This window comes from Spea bombifrons, chromosome 8 (assembly GCF_027358695.1).
Source record: "Spea bombifrons isolate aSpeBom1 chromosome 8, aSpeBom1.2.pri, whole genome shotgun sequence".
In the NCBI taxonomy this organism is placed as follows: domain Eukaryota; kingdom Metazoa; phylum Chordata; class Amphibia; order Anura; family Pelobatidae; genus Spea; species Spea bombifrons.
Window position 1 is genome coordinate 37,897,919 of NC_071094.1, and position 17,657 is coordinate 37,915,575.

The following is a 17,657-nucleotide window of genomic DNA, read 5'->3' on the forward strand; positions in this document are numbered from 1 at the left end:
AGTGAACTCAAATTATCTAAGGATCTTCTGGTTCGCAACGTACAAAAGAGTTTACAGTTATTAGAAAGTTAAATGTGAAAAGTTTATAAATACAATTAAATTACAGATTTACATTATATATACTAACACATATGTATCGTGTACCTATAAATCTGTGCATACGAAAGCCACAAAGATTTCAATTAGGTTTTTCCACTTTACTGTTTTCTTTAACGATAGTTTTTTTTTTTTTTTTTTTTACTTTTTTCTGTTTTTAAGGAACATAGAGAAAAAAATCGTGTTTTTATGCACGAGCATTTCTCTGCTCTCTCTCTGACATCAAATCTCACTTTGGAAATCCAAATTTAGCGCAGAGAAGGAAACATAATAAAGAAGGTTAATAGGAACAGGCCGGTGGGTAATGTGAGCTTCCTGGTGCCAGACCCAGAGTTTCGTTCTGCTTTCAGACTCATTAGCCACGTAGATTGATTAGTCTGAGATCAGGAAATGCTCAGTGCTGTGTTAGCAAAAGTTTGGGTATTTTTCCCCATCACCTAATAACCGGCAGATAAATTGCCTATAAGCGGTATATAGTGCGGCCGCGCTTTTAATTAAATATTTCATATTTTTCGTCCTCAAGGTGTCAAATTTAAAAACATTGTTCCCTGGACCTCTGCTCTAATATTTAATGATTTTAAAAGCTCCTGTTTGTTAATTACCAGTAATTGTGTACATAAAACAAGGGTTTAAACTCAACATATGGATTTTAAGAGCCAGTATATGAACATTTTCAGCGTTACCACCTATTCTCAAGCACAATAACAAAATGACACCATATTTGCCCTGTTTAACTTTCACAAACCGGGTCCATAATTCTTTATCAATGTCATATAACATCCATTATATGAGACGAAAGCTATCCTGGGATTAGTTTACTGCCGAGGATTGTATCTTAAACCAAGCAGCTAGATCTTATCTCTAGATAAATAGTTTTCTTCTGGCTGGAAGGAAATCTATACCTGGCTTATCAATCTGATAATACCTTTTTTTTAGTAAATGATCTGATTTGAAAATATTTGAAAACATACAATATCATTAAAGTCATTGTATCTTAAACGGAAAAAAAATATCCCAGTTTATATTGCAATATATTGATTAAAAACGAATAAAATCCCCAAATAAACCTACAGTCTTAAAGAATATTATTTGCTTATTTACTGATAATAGGGGTTTCTAGTTAAGGGTAATTGCTTGACGCTGGGGTTTCTATGAATTCAAAAGACCACATATTTTACTTAAACAGGAAAAAGGCTAATAAATGTCCGGACAAAAGTGCAAAAACGGTCAGCGAATGCAAACCCGTCACCAGTTTACAAAACCCAACTGCTTACCATATTTTACAAGCTTTTCCTGGAAATGCCTGCTTTATTGGTTACAGCATGTAAAAGCCCTCCATAAATCCCAAATAGCTGTCAATGTATTTTATCACCATAGCAACTAGAACTGTCATGGCCGTTTAAAATTTACTATATATATATATATTTTTTATTATTATTATTATTTTTTCTCTCATCTCAAGGGCAGAAGAATGACTAGTAGCCATGAGTTTTTTTTTTAAAAAAAAATTTGGTCTATAAACCTACACATTATTTATTTTCTCTTAAATCCATGATCCATTCTATTCCAATTAGTATTGGGAATATTTATAAAAAAATAAAAAAATAAATAAAAAGCATTTAGTTTAAAACAAAGAGTTTACCCCTCTATCTGTTTTAGTTAAGCCTACTGAATTTTCTTAGTAGAAGAGTCGATCTGAATCAAATTTTCTTTTTAAAAAGGATTTTTTAAATAAAAAAGAAAAATCTTAACATCATGTGCCTTGAAATCCACAATTAACCCTGCTTTAAATTACTCATTTATTATTAACCAAATTTAAAAATCTGCACAACACCAAAGTCTTTAGGAATTAAGTATTAAAGGGGCTTTATGATGTCATCGTGATTCTCCCCAGATTCATTATTTTTTACTATGTTCAAATCATTTGTCTTTTAAATCCCCCAGCCTAGAATACATCATTTACCTTAACACACATAACAGGGACACAAATCACCCCAAGTATGTATCATGTATCAATTACCTTCATACGCTGGTAAATTATCACCAGATAGACTTCACTGCTCATTAACGTGATTTGCTATTGACAATCAATACTCTTGGCAAATTTGCCTTACATACGCCAGTCAATAAGACACATGAGAACCAAAAAAAAAAGAGAAGAATAAATTATTATGTTGCATTGTTTCACTACTAAATTCTATAACTGTGCAGCACAAAGCTATGGTATTCACAAACTCGTCAGGACTGCTGTTTTCCTGCCGTGGACACCATAATTATGGAAAAGACTATCTTTATTATTCTGTTATTGATTATAATGTCCTCAAATAAAGACACAAGGAGAATGACAGCAATACAAAAAAAATAATAATCGTAAAATAGTATTTAATCCTTAGAAACTTAGATTTCATGAGAAATAGGCGGATTTCTGCAGGAGATATAACAGATACAACAAAAGGACATGTATCATGCATATCACGTATATAAAGAAATATGCATAATATGTACAGAGAGGGCAGGTAATGATGATACCTGGAAACTTTCTAAATGAACTGAGAGCCTTGGTTCGCCAAATGGTTCTAATGTTAGTCTTCATGGAAACCAGTCGGTATCAACATTGCTGGGGTCTGCGGTGGACAAGTTACTGATGTTCTATGGACCTTCACAAACCTTGCAACAGACACTGGTGTCCTTCCAGGGAGATGTTGCCCATCCCTCATGGAAACCTAGACTTGTCACTATTAGATACACCTGAGTCTTGGATCAAGAGTAGGAAGGTTAGGTAGAAGTGTTGAACTTGATGGACTAAGGCCTTTTTTCAACAGTATTTACAATGTAACTACGTAACATCTGGATTTAAGTGGGAGTATCAAGCACAAAACACCAGCTGGTAGTCTTATATTTGATCACAACAGTGTAGAATAGGAAGGAGTCAGCTCCAGACTGTGTGACCCTGAGAATCTGCCCCTTCATCCTGAGACCCTGAGATTGAGGCAAATACCCTAAGAGTCGGGGTCAAACCCTGAGAGTTCCCAGGTATGGTGATGACTCCTCAATTCTCTTTGAAATCAGGTACCATGTAAACTGCAAAGTGTTAATTTTATCCCAGTTTTTGGAAATACAAAATACTATTGTTACTGTATCAAGAAGGCATCCTTTAGGAAAATAAGTCACAGGTGCCACTAGAACCCTTTCATCCCTACATTAACCAGATCCTGTCAAATAGGGACCATTTTCTGAACAAATTCCATATACACAACAAATTTTCATTAGAAAACAATCAAGATTCTATTCCAGGAGATCACAATTTCTATACCATTTTTTTTCCAGTCTAGAGCTTATGGTTACTGACCCGGGAGAACGTAATTTTTGCATCCAATCAGTTTACAAAGAATACCAGCGCACAAATAAGGCCATGCATGAGAGCAAAACCGAGGGAGGAATAACTCCTTGAATTGCAAAGTAGTATATCTGACCTCAGAGATGCTAATTTGGGTCCTCAGGGACTTAATCAACCTCTTTGTTGAAGTAAAGATAAAACTTTTTGACAGCAAACACTGTTCTGATAAAATGGAATTTTCAATTACTTTGTGAACATCTGCTACACACTCCCATTAACAGTGTATCGACCACGAGAAGACGCTGACGGTATTGGCCCTCATATCGTCGGAAGTTAAGGAAAACAAGTATAAGTCACCTTGGATATGGTGTGAATTTTATATATATATTTATATATATTCTTTGCAAGAATCTATGAGTTTTATTAAGAAAAGGGCTAAGTTGGCCTGAGAATAGTACAGAGTTCAATGATTTGATGTCACCCTACGATATCACCTTACGACTAGAGACCTTGTTTTTAACCCCTTAAGGACAATGGGCGGTCCCATTAAAAACAATGCATTTTGAGCCCGTACATGTACGGGCTTTGTCATTAAGGGGTTAAAATGAATGGGGACACAGAAGCCAAGAGTTGCTCGGCTCTGCCTCACATCCCAGCTTCTCCAAGCCCAACACAGTGATTGCAGCTCCTATAACCCTCAATTGTGTAGGAAAATTCTCCCATTCAATACAAGGCGGGTTTGTTTTAGTTATATTATGTGTAAATGTTTAATGCAATTATAAATTCACATTTTTTTACAAAAAATTGGTGCTAATTTCAGTAATAAAAACAGATAATAACGACAGGTATTTTAGCATAAAAACTGTTATCTCAGGAGCAGATTTGATTGAGATCATAACTGTCAATTGCCATGGTGATGTCGTTTGTATTCCTCATGCTATATTAAAATAGAAGTTTAGCACAAAAAAAAATTAATAATTTCATTTTATACCGCATTTTAATTGTTCCGCAAGTATCGGTGACAGTTGCACTGACAGCTTTCCTAACTGTCAAACTGTGTATATGGATTGCGTAAGAAGCATTGGTTTAAATTAGCCCTAGCCACAAAATATCATATTTTTAGTTACAGGGTCAGGTATTTTTTTTTCTGTTATTCTGCTATTTTATTTTTCATTCCAAAAAAAAAAAAAAATAACCTTGCACTCCCAACCAAATGTCACAGTCGTTAAAAATAATCTAGCATAAAAGCATGTGATAATTCTGTTTAATAGATAACGGAGCCTTGAGGAACGTCGGCCTATTCTGCATTTCATTTTGGTGCTGGTTTGCCTACAGAAATGGCTTATTCTTGGAGTCAAATCCCTACTCCTAAATCTGGGAAGGATCACAGCTGCCCCCCTCCGAGCCACGTCCTTCTTCTGAGTGCATAAGACATATCCCGGGCTGTATAACTTTTAATACACCCTGGTGTTACAAGTACTCAAGAACTTGGTCTGGAAGACATCTCTACCCACTGCTTTCTCCATTCATATGACGATGTCGCTACTTGGTATTGAAAGATAACCAGACAACTTTAGAAAAAACATCTAAAGCAGTCATACCCTAGAGAGGTGGTGTTTTTAGTAAGGAAGAACCTTAACCCCTTAATGACAAAGCCCGTACATTTACGGGCTCAAAATGCATTCTTTTCAATGGGTTTTGGGACCACCCATTGTCCTTAAGGGGTTAAAAAAAGGCCATTTTGAGATCATTATTCCCAAATTGTATTTATTATACCTATATACCAAATTGATATATATATATATACATATATATATATATATATATATATATATACATATATATATTATTATTATTATTATTAAATATATATAATATTAGTGCCACTATTTTTCTATTGTGGTGTATGTTGGGGCTGTCATCTTTATGCTGCTTTACATGTTTTAAACAGTTTTTCCACCCTTGGTCATGAAAATGGAACCACACTAGAACCGCACTTGTGACCAAGCTCTAGAACCAAATGCTTAAAATATCTTCTAAAACAAGATTGATGAAGTTCATGAAGGGTTAAAACTTTCTACCTGTGCCAACAGTATGATTTCAATGCAACCTCCATAGATGGATCATGGGACATAAGGGACATTTTCATAGAATGCCCTAACCCTTTGGTGGAGGAAGAAATGACATCAGAGATTCTGAATAATTATAAACCAAAAATAAAAGTATTATTATTATTATTACTAATGTTTGTATTATTATTATTATTAGTAGTAGTAGTCAAATTCGTTTGGTGCATCCTAATAAAAAACTATTCTATGCCATTCAAATATTGAATGCATCTATTGAAATCATCTGTATATATATAGTAAATAATTACCGCATTAATGTTAATATCTCTTTAAGAAGTGCCTAGCCGTAAATATATGCAGAAAATGCCATTTTCCTTATCATTCGCTGGGTGTTATCAGCAGGACTGATAGCGCACTTTTTATCCTTGGAACATTAAGTATGCGGAGTGCGTATGAAATGATAAGAACTGGCTGGTAAAACCTTTTTATTTCCATTTGACTCATTTATGAAATCAAAACAAAGGGCTTTAATGATGTTTACTGTGAATTGCATTAAGCAGCTGAAGACCCATGCACATAATCACAGCATTTTGGTCTTTTTTTTCCTTTTCTTTTACATCCTTAAGTCTCCTGGCAGTGGGGCTTCCAGCTGAGCGTCATCTACAGCTTATCTCAAGACAGATCCAAGCACCCCGAGGCTTCAATGAGCCCGAGAGCCAAGCGGAATTTATACTTCTTAATTGAAAAAGACAAGATGTTTGCATAGGATGTTTGCATCAGCGAGACAACAACAACAAAAAAACAGCATTTATGCCCAAACCCAAATGTACGTTTGGACGCAAAGTGAACTTCTAAAGCTTCTGTCATCTCCGATTGGAAACAGTTTTAGAATTCTCGGATAAATTGTAGCAAATTATAAGAAACATGGTTTTTGTTGCCTGTGTTAGATATCCTTTTCTGAGGAAGCCACAGCTTTTTATAACTGGTACAATATAAATACATATTCTCTGGAATGAAGACACGATACATATGGAGTATGCGTTTTGATGTTCTACACGGCTGCTACCTTTTTTTTTATTATTATTATTATTATAATTATTTTTATTATTATTTTATTATTATTTTTATTATTATTATGTTATTATTTTTATTATTATTATTATGTTATTATTTTTTTATTATTATTATTATAATTTATTGTTTTATATAGCGCCATCATATTTCTCAGAGCTGTACATCCCTTTTAAGTAATCCCTTTTGAAGCAATTTTTTAATGTCATTAGGAGGAGAAACAAAAGGCCATAGTCTAAAACAAAAAGGTCAAAGGTTAATGTAAGGAAGTTTTACTTTACCAAGAAGGTGGTAGATTACTGGAACAGCTTCCCAACAGAAGTGGTAGAGGTTAATACAGTGAGGGAATTTAAACACGCATGGGGTAGGCATAAATCTATCCTGAATCTAAATACAAAACCAAGGACTGATTAAGGTCTGAGGAGCTTCTTATCTGCTGTCAGATCCCATGTTTCCATGTATATGACAAATCACAATGTCATATATTGCTTTATTTTAAGTATTTTAGGGAGCCATGCGCTCGGATCAAAACGCCTCGGACTCGCAGAATGCAGTCTATAGAATGTGAATTATTGTCTTTCATTTTGTGTGCAAACTTTGGATATAGTTTTTTTTTTTTTCTTCTTCTATTATTTAGAGAAGCGAAAAAATATTTTTTGAAAGGATACCTCCATCTTTTTAACTGCACGGTAAATGTGTTAGATTGTGATCAATGAGTGCTTACTGTGAAAATGAATTCTGTAATGGTCTTTCGGCTCTGATGAGATGACAACGTCCAACTATGGCAAGAAGGCTTCCAAAAAAAATAAATAAAGCAGAGATCTAATCTCTACAGCAAATACCGGGTGCGTCGCAGCTACTATTGAATCAATAGTGACAGTATTACCTTGCTTAAAGCACTACGGTTTTGACTGATCTTGGATCTGGCACATTTTTAGCTGCCAAGCAAGCAAGTAAGCAACGCTCTACGTGCTACATTTCTAGCGACTTCCATGTAAGCGAATCATGCTTCCGGAGGGAAAAAGCAAACACAGGTACAGGTGTTATACCCGTGATCCGTGACGTATCCTGGCCTAGGCTGACTAGGCGCAGATCTCTTGGCTGATCGGCCGTGCTGTTCGTCAATACGATGGTTACAAGGGGGGTCTCTGATCTTCCCAACCGGCCCGTTTATGCTACGGACGTTGTTGCCGGCTTAGAACAGCCTCTATGGCCAGCAATAAAAGATGTCGCTCTGATGTCATACCCTGGTGCTCTGTGTCTTAAAGGTGTGGAGTGCCATTTAAAGATGGAAAAAAGTTAAAGAAAGAAAAGAAAGAGAGAAAAGAAAGACTGATGGTGAAGGGGAATGCAAATAGATGAATATAAATATAAATAGGTTATTTATGTTTAAGATAATACGAGACTAGCAGTCTGTTATGGGTATGGGGCATCAAGCAAAGCGGACCATTGGTGTTGGAGCACAAAACATACAACAAACTTCAAAAACAATCACAATAAATGAATTTACCGAGGAATGCGGTTATTATCGGTAGAAATGTCGACAGATATCGTCCAGGCGTCTACAAGCACATGGTGTTTAAAACATGAAACCTAATCCTGGTTAAAGTGACCAAGAACCGAAGACCTTCTGGTAAACCATTATCCAAACATCAAGCTGATGAACTATGAGTCGCGGAATCAATTCTTAGCGCAGGATACGGTTACCGGCCGCCATCTGGGTGACTTGGGTTCCGCGGTGTAATGAACTTACACCTTACGTTACAGATGGCCAAACAAAAAAGAATGCCTTCATTAACTGTAACGGATATATCTTCACGTCCCATCGCGTATACTACATGTACTACGCTACCGTATGTATATTCTGCATATTACATATACTGTGACAGCTCTGTGGCCGTGTTAAAGTACTGTATACAAAAAAAAGCCTTTGGTCGGATCTAAATTAATGATTTTAATTTATTGTATATTTTCTTGCATACACAGCCATCCGCGAGGCACAGCGATAGCAATTCCAAAGACAGAGTGCTTATGCAGCTAAAATGTCTTCGCTAAAATTGTAATCATTTGTAAAAGAGAGGGCCGGGGAAAAAAAAAAAGCTAAAGGTGCCTGAGGATTGCGTGTTATTCCAAAAACTATCCCAAAGATACCCAAACGTGCTTTATATCAGCACAAAATAATGGAAAGAACGACAGGTGGTATAATGCAATTAGAACATACCGCCTCGGGTAATAGTATTTATTAGGGAATTGTATTGAAAAAAAAATAATAAAATAAATAGTTGTAGTGTAACATTGACTGTTTGGGATAAATTGATCGATAATAGAGAGATGGATTGATATATATAATAGGGCGATAGAGAGATCGACAGATCAATAGGTAATAGCGTGCTAGATCAATATATAGAAAAGATAGATAGAAAGGGATAGATAGATAGATAGATAGATAGATAGATAGATAGATAGATAAATAGATAGGGATAGATAGATAGATAGATAGATAGATAGATAGATAGATAGATAGATAGATAGATAGGGATAGATAGAAAGGGATAGATAGATAGATATAGATAGATAGATAGATAGATAGATAGATAGATAGATAGATAGATAGATAGAGATTGATAGATGATAGAGATATATGTAGATCTTGGTGTTAAACTTTCTATTATTTAACGTGATCTGTTAGAAAAGCAGTATGTCCGCCCCAGTTTGCCTTGCAATGGCGCATGAACAAGAAGAACAAGAAATACATGACATGCAAGCATGATTTCCTTTCCGATCCCGTGTCTGGCGGGACACTTGTGGGTAATCCGTGTCCGGTATATTACCTTGCTCGGTCTGCTGTGTCCCCACCGAATTGGCGCTGGTGTTCAGGACATCATTGACAGCAGTGTCGCAGTACAAGCCCCGCTGGACGTCATGCTCGCTGTCAGTCTGGTCGCTTTCCTCGTGCCCGCTGTCCTTGAGACTATTCCCCTCTAAGTCCTTGAAGGTCGAACTGCTGGGTTGAAGAACAACAATAATTTAATGTCACGTCATCTTCTATCACACGAAACGCTTCTTGACTGTTACAAGCAATGCTTTATCCCTAAAGCCAAAACGTACATAGTGCTAGCTTCATCTAATGCATGGCGCGTTTAACCATTCGAGAGCCAAGACGCCGAAAAGCTTAACTCAATCAGAACAAGCGCTCCTCTGTAGAAATGCTGTATTGGGCGCGATCTGTATTCTTGATGTTGCTCTGTACTAAACTTGAAGCCGATAGCCGTATTATCTGGGCTACTAAGTGAATTACCTGGCTTTCCGCGGTATTGATGTGAAGTGTTAAAGGCTAATATCAAGACTTGACATTAATATTGATAATGAACCAGAATGTCAAACTGTAACAAGTAATATGAGTTCATAATGAAATCAAACTGCAGTGCATTAATAGTCGGCTTGTATCATCGGATCTCACAACTGATTGTCTAGTTAACCATTTAAGTGTCAGAAAGAGGTACAACATATTGATCATCCCATTCCAACACTATAATGAACATGGCATCTTCATAAACGATCGTTTCGCTTTAAATTAATCTCTACGTTGTTGCCTCAATATATAGTATATGTATATACTGGTCTTTCTGAGGGTGGCTAGTGGAACAGACTCCCAGCGGAAGAGGTGGATTTACACATGCGTAGGATAGGTCTAGATGAGCTAAACGGTTCTTATCTGCCTCAAATTGTACGTTTATTTTTTTTTGTTTTACCCAGTAATTGCAGAATCTTGGAGATTTCTCTTTCTATAAGTATTTGAAATGGTCCTTTTTTTGCCGCCAACAGTATATTTAATACATAATGTGCGTGAGAGAGACAGAGAGAAAATGTGTGACAAAAAAAGAGCTTTGAACAATATATCTATATTCATGCCCCCCCATCAATATGTATGGTATATTTATAGCTAAGTGATATCTGAAACATCAAATATTCCCTCTCTCCGTGACTTCTCTGACTCATTAAAAGACGCTCTATCGTGTGAAGATTCTCGGTTGGACCTGACGCTATTAACAAGTTCAGACTGGCAAGTTTGTAATCCTTCCACAACTTCCTTAGTTTATTCCCTATGTATATAACGGCAATCATTAGGACATTCAATTATCATATGTGTCAAACTGTGCATTATTAACCCCATAAGTACCGTCAGGTCCTGCTGCTTTAAGGCTGGCGGCTGCCGACTAGTAGAAGGCAGGTCGGCTGGATTAGCGTGTGGCTGTGCGTGTCCAGCCAGTGGCTCCGATCTATTGTTATTATTTATTTTATATATAGCGCCACCATATTCCGCAGCGCTGTACAATGGGTCTGCCAATGGAGCAGCACCATGTGTAAGCATGGGTCGGTCCGGGCACGAGTACTGTGCCCATGTATGTGCATGACGAGTTATAAGCTGCCAAAAAAAGGCCCAAAAACTGCCATCAGGTCAACCTTCCTTCAAACTAAATTTCATACGGCAGTCCGGCTAGAAAACCAGCCAAAAACAATATATTCTGAGGGGCTAAGCAGGCACCTGTAATTTATGTCACCGGCAGTGAAAAAGGCACTTTGAGTTTGATTTGATGTTATTTTATGTCGACGGGAACATTGATGGAATTACAACCTGATAATGTTCTGGTGAGTACACACTGATTCTTGTATTATGAACAAAAACCGGCATCGCGGCAGTAAATCACAGAAGCCTTTCATGTTTTGTGGGTTGATTTCTTATTTGATCTTATTTCAGCGGAATAATATAGAGATTGGTAATATTCATATTGGGTTATTGTTTTGAAAAATATGTGCATCTGAAAACAACTAATGAGAGTGCGTTACGGCTATCAATCTGCCGGGACGGCACTGAGTGCTCTGCCGGAATGACTGATTCTTTGGGTAAGCAATGTAAATACAACACAAGATGATCCAAAGCGATCGTAGGGGTCTTAAAGTCCTATGGGGGGGGGGGAAATAATACTCTTCTCTTTGAACATAATATACAGTGCTGTATATACTGCCATAACCTGTTTTTTTATCACCCGTTGTTCTCTTTTTGTTGTCAGTTGTGATATTTTGGGTGGCTTTCCAAGCTCAAACAGCACACTGAGCCCATTCCTTATCACAATGCTAATAAGATCCATTTCTCCATAGACTTTCATTAGTCGATGGGTCCAACTGGGTGATTAAGACTGAGCCATTCTACTTTTGTACCACAGGTAGTATGAGAATGAGTCAGCGTGTTTGTCTAGTAGACTGGGCTAACATGAAAGAGCTACAAGGCATACAGATGGATCATATGAAGCTCTCTGAAAACATTATATTATGCAAAAAATGACACAATATTTTTGAAAACTTGTTTTTAGTCTAATACTGGTAATTAAATAAAATGCTCCCCTTTAGCTGCTATTTTAACCCTTTTTAATTACCTTCCCACACCGTTTACATTTACAATTTTCTGAGTTCGTCTCCAACCTACAATCTGTAAAGATACAAATCCATTTTCTTTCAGGTAAATTTACAGATTTAGTCAATAACTTGTTACAGGCACATAAGTGGTTTGTGGAACGTGCCCGTCCTGCCCTATAGAACAATATTTATCACCGGCTTGGAAAAAGGACAATACAATTATAACAGGATCTCTGAAAAACATATATATATATATATTTTGGTGTTACAGAAAAAAATTATGTGAAAGTATTTCCAAAGCTGTGAGACTAGCCACATGTAGGGACCGGGCTTGCTGCTTGTAAGGACAGGGCTAACTCCAGAAAGCTTTTAGTGAGTGGGGAGTGGAAGTGGTGGAGAGTAAACAGAGAGTGGGCACGGAGCAAGCAGAGCGTGGGTGGGAGGTGGGCGAAAGGCAATCTGCTCCCCCATGACTTCCAGGTATGGGTATAGGTTTTGGTGTTGGCCTTGACGAGGTGGCCCTGGCACTTTAAAGCCAGTGGCCGCCAAATGAAATAAGTGCGCTGGCAACTGGATATGAGAGGCCACACATTATGTTTTTTAATCCTCCCTAGCTGGTTGCCACACTATCCGATCAACCAGCGGGCCACCAGGCATTTGCCGGGTGTACCAGATGGCCAGTCTGGTCCTCCTCATCGGGATGTCATTATATCAGTGCATTCCTCCCTGTGGTGCAAGCTATGTCTGTGCCAGGGGCCACAAGACTCTGAGCTCTTCACGAAGCCTTAGAATGAAAGGTTATCAATACTATTTTTCTACATTTGTAAAATCTCCCAAAAAGTAACAAATCTGTATTTTTTAAAAAAACAAAAAAACAAACAAAAATTGCATCCCAAAGGCATTTGTTTAGGAGAAAAAGTTGCCTTTTTACCAATACTGAAGGATCCCGCTGAATCACGAAAACTTAAATTGTTCTTTGAACAACTCCAACTTGCACATTCCCCCGGGCTTCCTGCCGATCAAATACAATGCCGTAGGGTCTTCCAGGGTAATCGATGTAACAGACCACCTAAATAGCAGTCCCCTTTGACTGTATACCCAATGCCTCCTGGATGAGATAGCAGAGCTGACGTGCCATTGTTTATCAAAATTCTGTCAAACGCACGACCCTCTAGCTTGTCTTCCATTTCTATGGGGGATTTGGCAGTCATGAGCAACCAAAGGGAAACGCATTGGGAGGTCTCAAGAGGGGTAGCTAGAGATGGCAAGAATAAAAGACATCGTACACGACTGAGGTTTCCACTTGTGTTTAAAAATGAATGGACAGTGTGTAATATCCATGTACAAGGAAATATATTGGTTCTTGGGGATTTGAAGAGTGGCTGATGAGATTACGGGATAGAAGGATTAATATAGGAAATATCATTTATTGATTGCAAGAGCAATAAGACTAAAAACTCTATATCAATGCCAAAGGGAATCACAAGGACCATAAAGTAATCCGCCAGGTTCATATCTAGCTGTTGGTAAATCCCAGGTAACCCAGTTTGGCTGGCAGCGGATCTTAAAAGATGGCGTTCAACGAGAACTAGACATCGGCCTTTTTGGACAAGCCATAAAAACATATAAAAGAATAATAAAAATGTCTACGGTTGTCACTGACTTAATGTGACGGAAGGATTTTCTAAAATATTCTACTGCACAAGTAGAGAGGATAAGGGAGATTATCTCAAATCCGAGGTTTGTACCTGCTTTTAAATGAGCGACCAATTGATCTGAAGAGGACAACACGGGGTTTTGTATTATTAGAGGGAGCTGGATTCGAATGGCATTAATTAGGCAGGCTTGTCAGATGAAATCATTATCATCAAACGCTATACCAAAGGTGAGTACATTTAACGAAGAAGAAATGTCTGTTCCAGAAGACACAACTACTGCTCAGAATAAATCAATTTCAAACACAATGCAAAGTCCACAGGCCTCAGCGAGTGCATCTTTCATTCTGGGAAATATAATAAATTTAGGCAGCCTAATATTTAAAGTTTCAAAAATTCTCTTCCAAGAATTAACGTGTTTGAGATTTAGAATTACATGGTGCTGGAGATTCTGAGACAGTGTTCCTCATTCTGAAAATGTGTGGTATAATAAGGCATTCTGCAACGGTATTATCATCTTTCCAGGCCTTCAATGAAGATAGCCGTGATAGTCTACGACATATTCTGGCCTAGGCCTAGACAAAACTATGGGGGCAGATCACATTCTTGGGAGATCAGGCCCCCCAGTGTGCTGCTTCTCGGTGGGCCGGTTACAATGGAGATCTCTGATCTCCCCAACCAGTCCAGTTACACTATGGAGGCACATACAAGCCTCCATAGACTGCGGTCAATGGAGCTGTGTGCCTTCAAGCCTTTAAATTGTCCCTTACTAGGACACTGTAGCATGTGTGAGGTCATGTGTGGCTTTGGGAGCAATGATGTCACTTCTTGCTTTTGTCATTGATGTGTGGCTGGAGTTTAACCCATAGAAGGCCTGATCTCCTTTCCTTTCCATGGTGAATGCCACGAACATGTTATACCATAACCGAATACTATTAAACTACATTGTAAAAGTCATACTTTCAACATCAAAGCAGAGTTTAACAATATTCCATGGCTTGTTTTAAGGATATCTTCAGGAAATTATCCTCATTGTCCAAAACGACTTCAAAGGAAACTAAAGTGCTCCTTTTTTTTAAGAAACGGTTGTAAATATGCAACTATTCAGAACAGAGTTGTTTTCTCGAAACACTTCATAAACTACTACTGTTCTTCTCGGAAATAAGGGACTGCAAATGTTTTCTGCTTAGAACGGTTGCTTTTTCTCCGTATCCATAGCAGCCCAATGGACCTCCTACCATTCATTTCTTTACAAAGCTGTGAAGGATTGAAGCTGTGAAAATACATTTATATCCAAGCCTTGAAATGTTTCATTTCAAATAAAGATGTTCTTGTAGAACAAAACAAAATAACAAAAATGGTCAGTTTCCAAGTTGCATTACAGGATCTGACTTTCTTGGAGACGGGATTTTTTTTATTGTCTAGAATAGGAACGATCACATCACCTCTCGTTATTGTAATTAGTGCAGAAGAAGCTGGATATCTCATTTAAAGTACACATGCTCTATACTCATCCCCAGCAAGGTCCAGCACTGGGTCACTCTAGAGGTCCGGGGGGACTAATGAAACCCCCTGCTAGCCTTCAACGGGAGCACTTTCTTGCCATGGAAAATTATGGAGGGGTGGTATGCTTCATCCCTGAAGCTGCAGCTCCTCCTGGAGTATTTTCTTTCTCTACACGTACATAATGCACACTAATTAATCATAGAATTAATACATTTAAATGAATCATTGGTGGGGCCCCTTCAATTAATTCTGAGTGATTTGTTAGGTCATTGACCACGTTCCTGTCTAAAACACATTTATGGAAACCCCATAAATGAAGCACAGAAAGGATCGAGTAAAGCTGCTGATGCTGCCTAAAGTTCCTGTTACTCTAGCACCCCGGTGGCTAAATGTGGAACTGCAGGTAAAACACACAGCTGTTTCAACTAGTGGCCCCAAAATGTTTAAATCAGAGCAGCCTGGGGAGCAATTACCGCTCTGTTCCAACCCTACTCTGTTTATGGCATTTAAATCATAACTCTATTTCTAGAGTATATTTATATTAAAGATTTAAAGCGGTTTCGGGGGACATTTCTGTGGACGAGAGGCTCAACCCAGGGACTATCCCCTTAAAACAGTTACGGGATTATAAAAGCTAGTTAAGGATTCACCCAGCAGGTTCTAAAATCCACGAAGGGTTATTGTCCTCCTTACCTTGTGACTCCGTGAAACAGGATGAGCTTTAAAGACAATGGCCCGAGTAAAGCAAGCAAGTTACCCAGTTTACAAGGCATACAATAATAGCGTGCAGAAACTCATAAAACTATCAACAATATATTCCTATGTCGGGACTGAAAGCCACCGGAAGATCCTCTTTGAAGATCCTTTAGGTTTGGCTTTGAAGAGGTTCCCTAATTATAAAGTAAATCCGCATGACACGGTGATGCTTCAAGCGGCTGGACCATCCCCTGTGGGACAACAATACGAGGTGTTTGCTTTTACATTCCTGTCTTTCACAGGGACGTCATGGATGAATGGAGAACGCTACAGTAGAGGGTGGAGATCCCTGCTAGCTATTAGGATATACCAGCACATGCAACGCGTTTGGTTTGCCCTTTGATTGATGAAGCCTTCACAAAAGAAGAATGGGTACTCTCAGATCTGTTTTATTGGGTAGCAGGTGTATTTGTCTGCGTTTGTTCATCCCAAGCACTAGATACACCTCCTGTATTTCTACAACTCGCCTTTTTTTTTGTTGTTACCAGTAATGCGTGTCCTTTCCTTCAAACAAATTTCAGATGAACTCATTCAACATGCGAATTATTAGACGTATAACGATGGTATCATAGCGTATCCGGTCTGACCCCCTACGTTAAAAAATAAATGTTTCTATATTCCTGCTAGCCTTACTCTTATAGCAAACAGGTCATATACGGTGTTTTCAAGGAGACTCGGTCAAAAAACACGCCTGTAGTTATAGGAAAAAGGAGGAAATGTTTATTTAGTGGGGATTAGCAGCAGCGACTCGTGTAAGGAATTGATTTTTAGGAGAAGAGAGAACGGTACCTTTTAATCAGGTGTGCTCTGCTGTTGACGTAGTTTGTGTCGAATGAGTAGTTGTCGGTCTACAAGAGAAAAAAAAAATAAAGAGAAAAAAAAACAATTATCGTTCTGCGATTTACACCGGAGCTCAGGAATGACAAAAAAAAAAACAACAACTGTGGTTAGAAGCAGAGATCGTTCATTAATCTGAAATAAAAAGAAAACGTGCTGGGGAACATGTATAACACATACTAATAGCGATCAATTTATAGGAACCGGTACGGCTCCGATATATGGGAATATTTATTCCCATAGCAACACAATGCTTCATTTAAAATAATGAGCTATTAATATACCCTGTTTATAAATTAAACTTATAAAAAAGTACTAGACCATAGTACAAAATCTGAAGCCGTCAACATATGAAATGCTCCCCATTTAGCATTTCACCCCCACATTTTTATACTAATAGAAACTCTAATGTAATGTAATAATTATTCTTTCTCCCTATTGGCTATTGCCAGCTCAGTCCAAAGCGTGCCCAACACACCCATATCTTCATACTCCTGAAATATGGCTGATTAGTCATTAGATGGAACAATGAACCATCAAAGCTTCCATTTAACAAGACCCGCTTATCATTAATGCAGAATTTCATGAACGACTCCAAAATATGGATTGAACAAGTAACAGGCGGCCTGCGCTAGCTATCGGAGAACACCGGCATGATCTTTTTATTACAATCTTAGCAGGAGTATACCTTTGGCAGCATCAAAGTGAGACAAGCAATTGAAAGGGAAATGGTCTATAACTATTTTGAGGACAGATGGATATAATGAAATATTAGCACATATAGAGCGTTTAGAATCTGGTTCCGTTCACAGTGGCTGGAAACTTCAAGCACCGATGGTCTTTATAAAAACAACTGGAAGCTCGTAAAATTGATGGCAGTCGGTTCAGCAGAGACCCCAAAGGACGGTCAACGTG

At 37.9% G+C, this 17,657-nt stretch overlaps 1 protein-coding gene across 3 annotated transcripts in view; it reads right to left on the bottom strand.

The window, feature by feature from the left end:
• Positions 1–17,657, bottom strand: part of PCDH19 (protocadherin 19) — an 84,901-nt gene that overhangs the window by 21,644 nt on the left and 45,600 nt on the right. For 2 of the 3 annotated variants that reach the window (XM_053473895.1, XM_053473893.1), the window contains exons 3-4: positions 16,695–16,753; positions 9,405–9,577 (exon numbers count right to left, since the gene is read on the bottom strand). In XM_053473895.1, coding sequence (XP_053329870.1) covers positions 9,405–9,577; positions 16,695–16,753 — 232 coding nt within the window. The remainder of the gene's footprint in view (positions 1–9,404; positions 9,578–16,694; positions 16,754–17,657) is intronic. The other variant, XM_053473894.1, reaches the window with a different exon arrangement.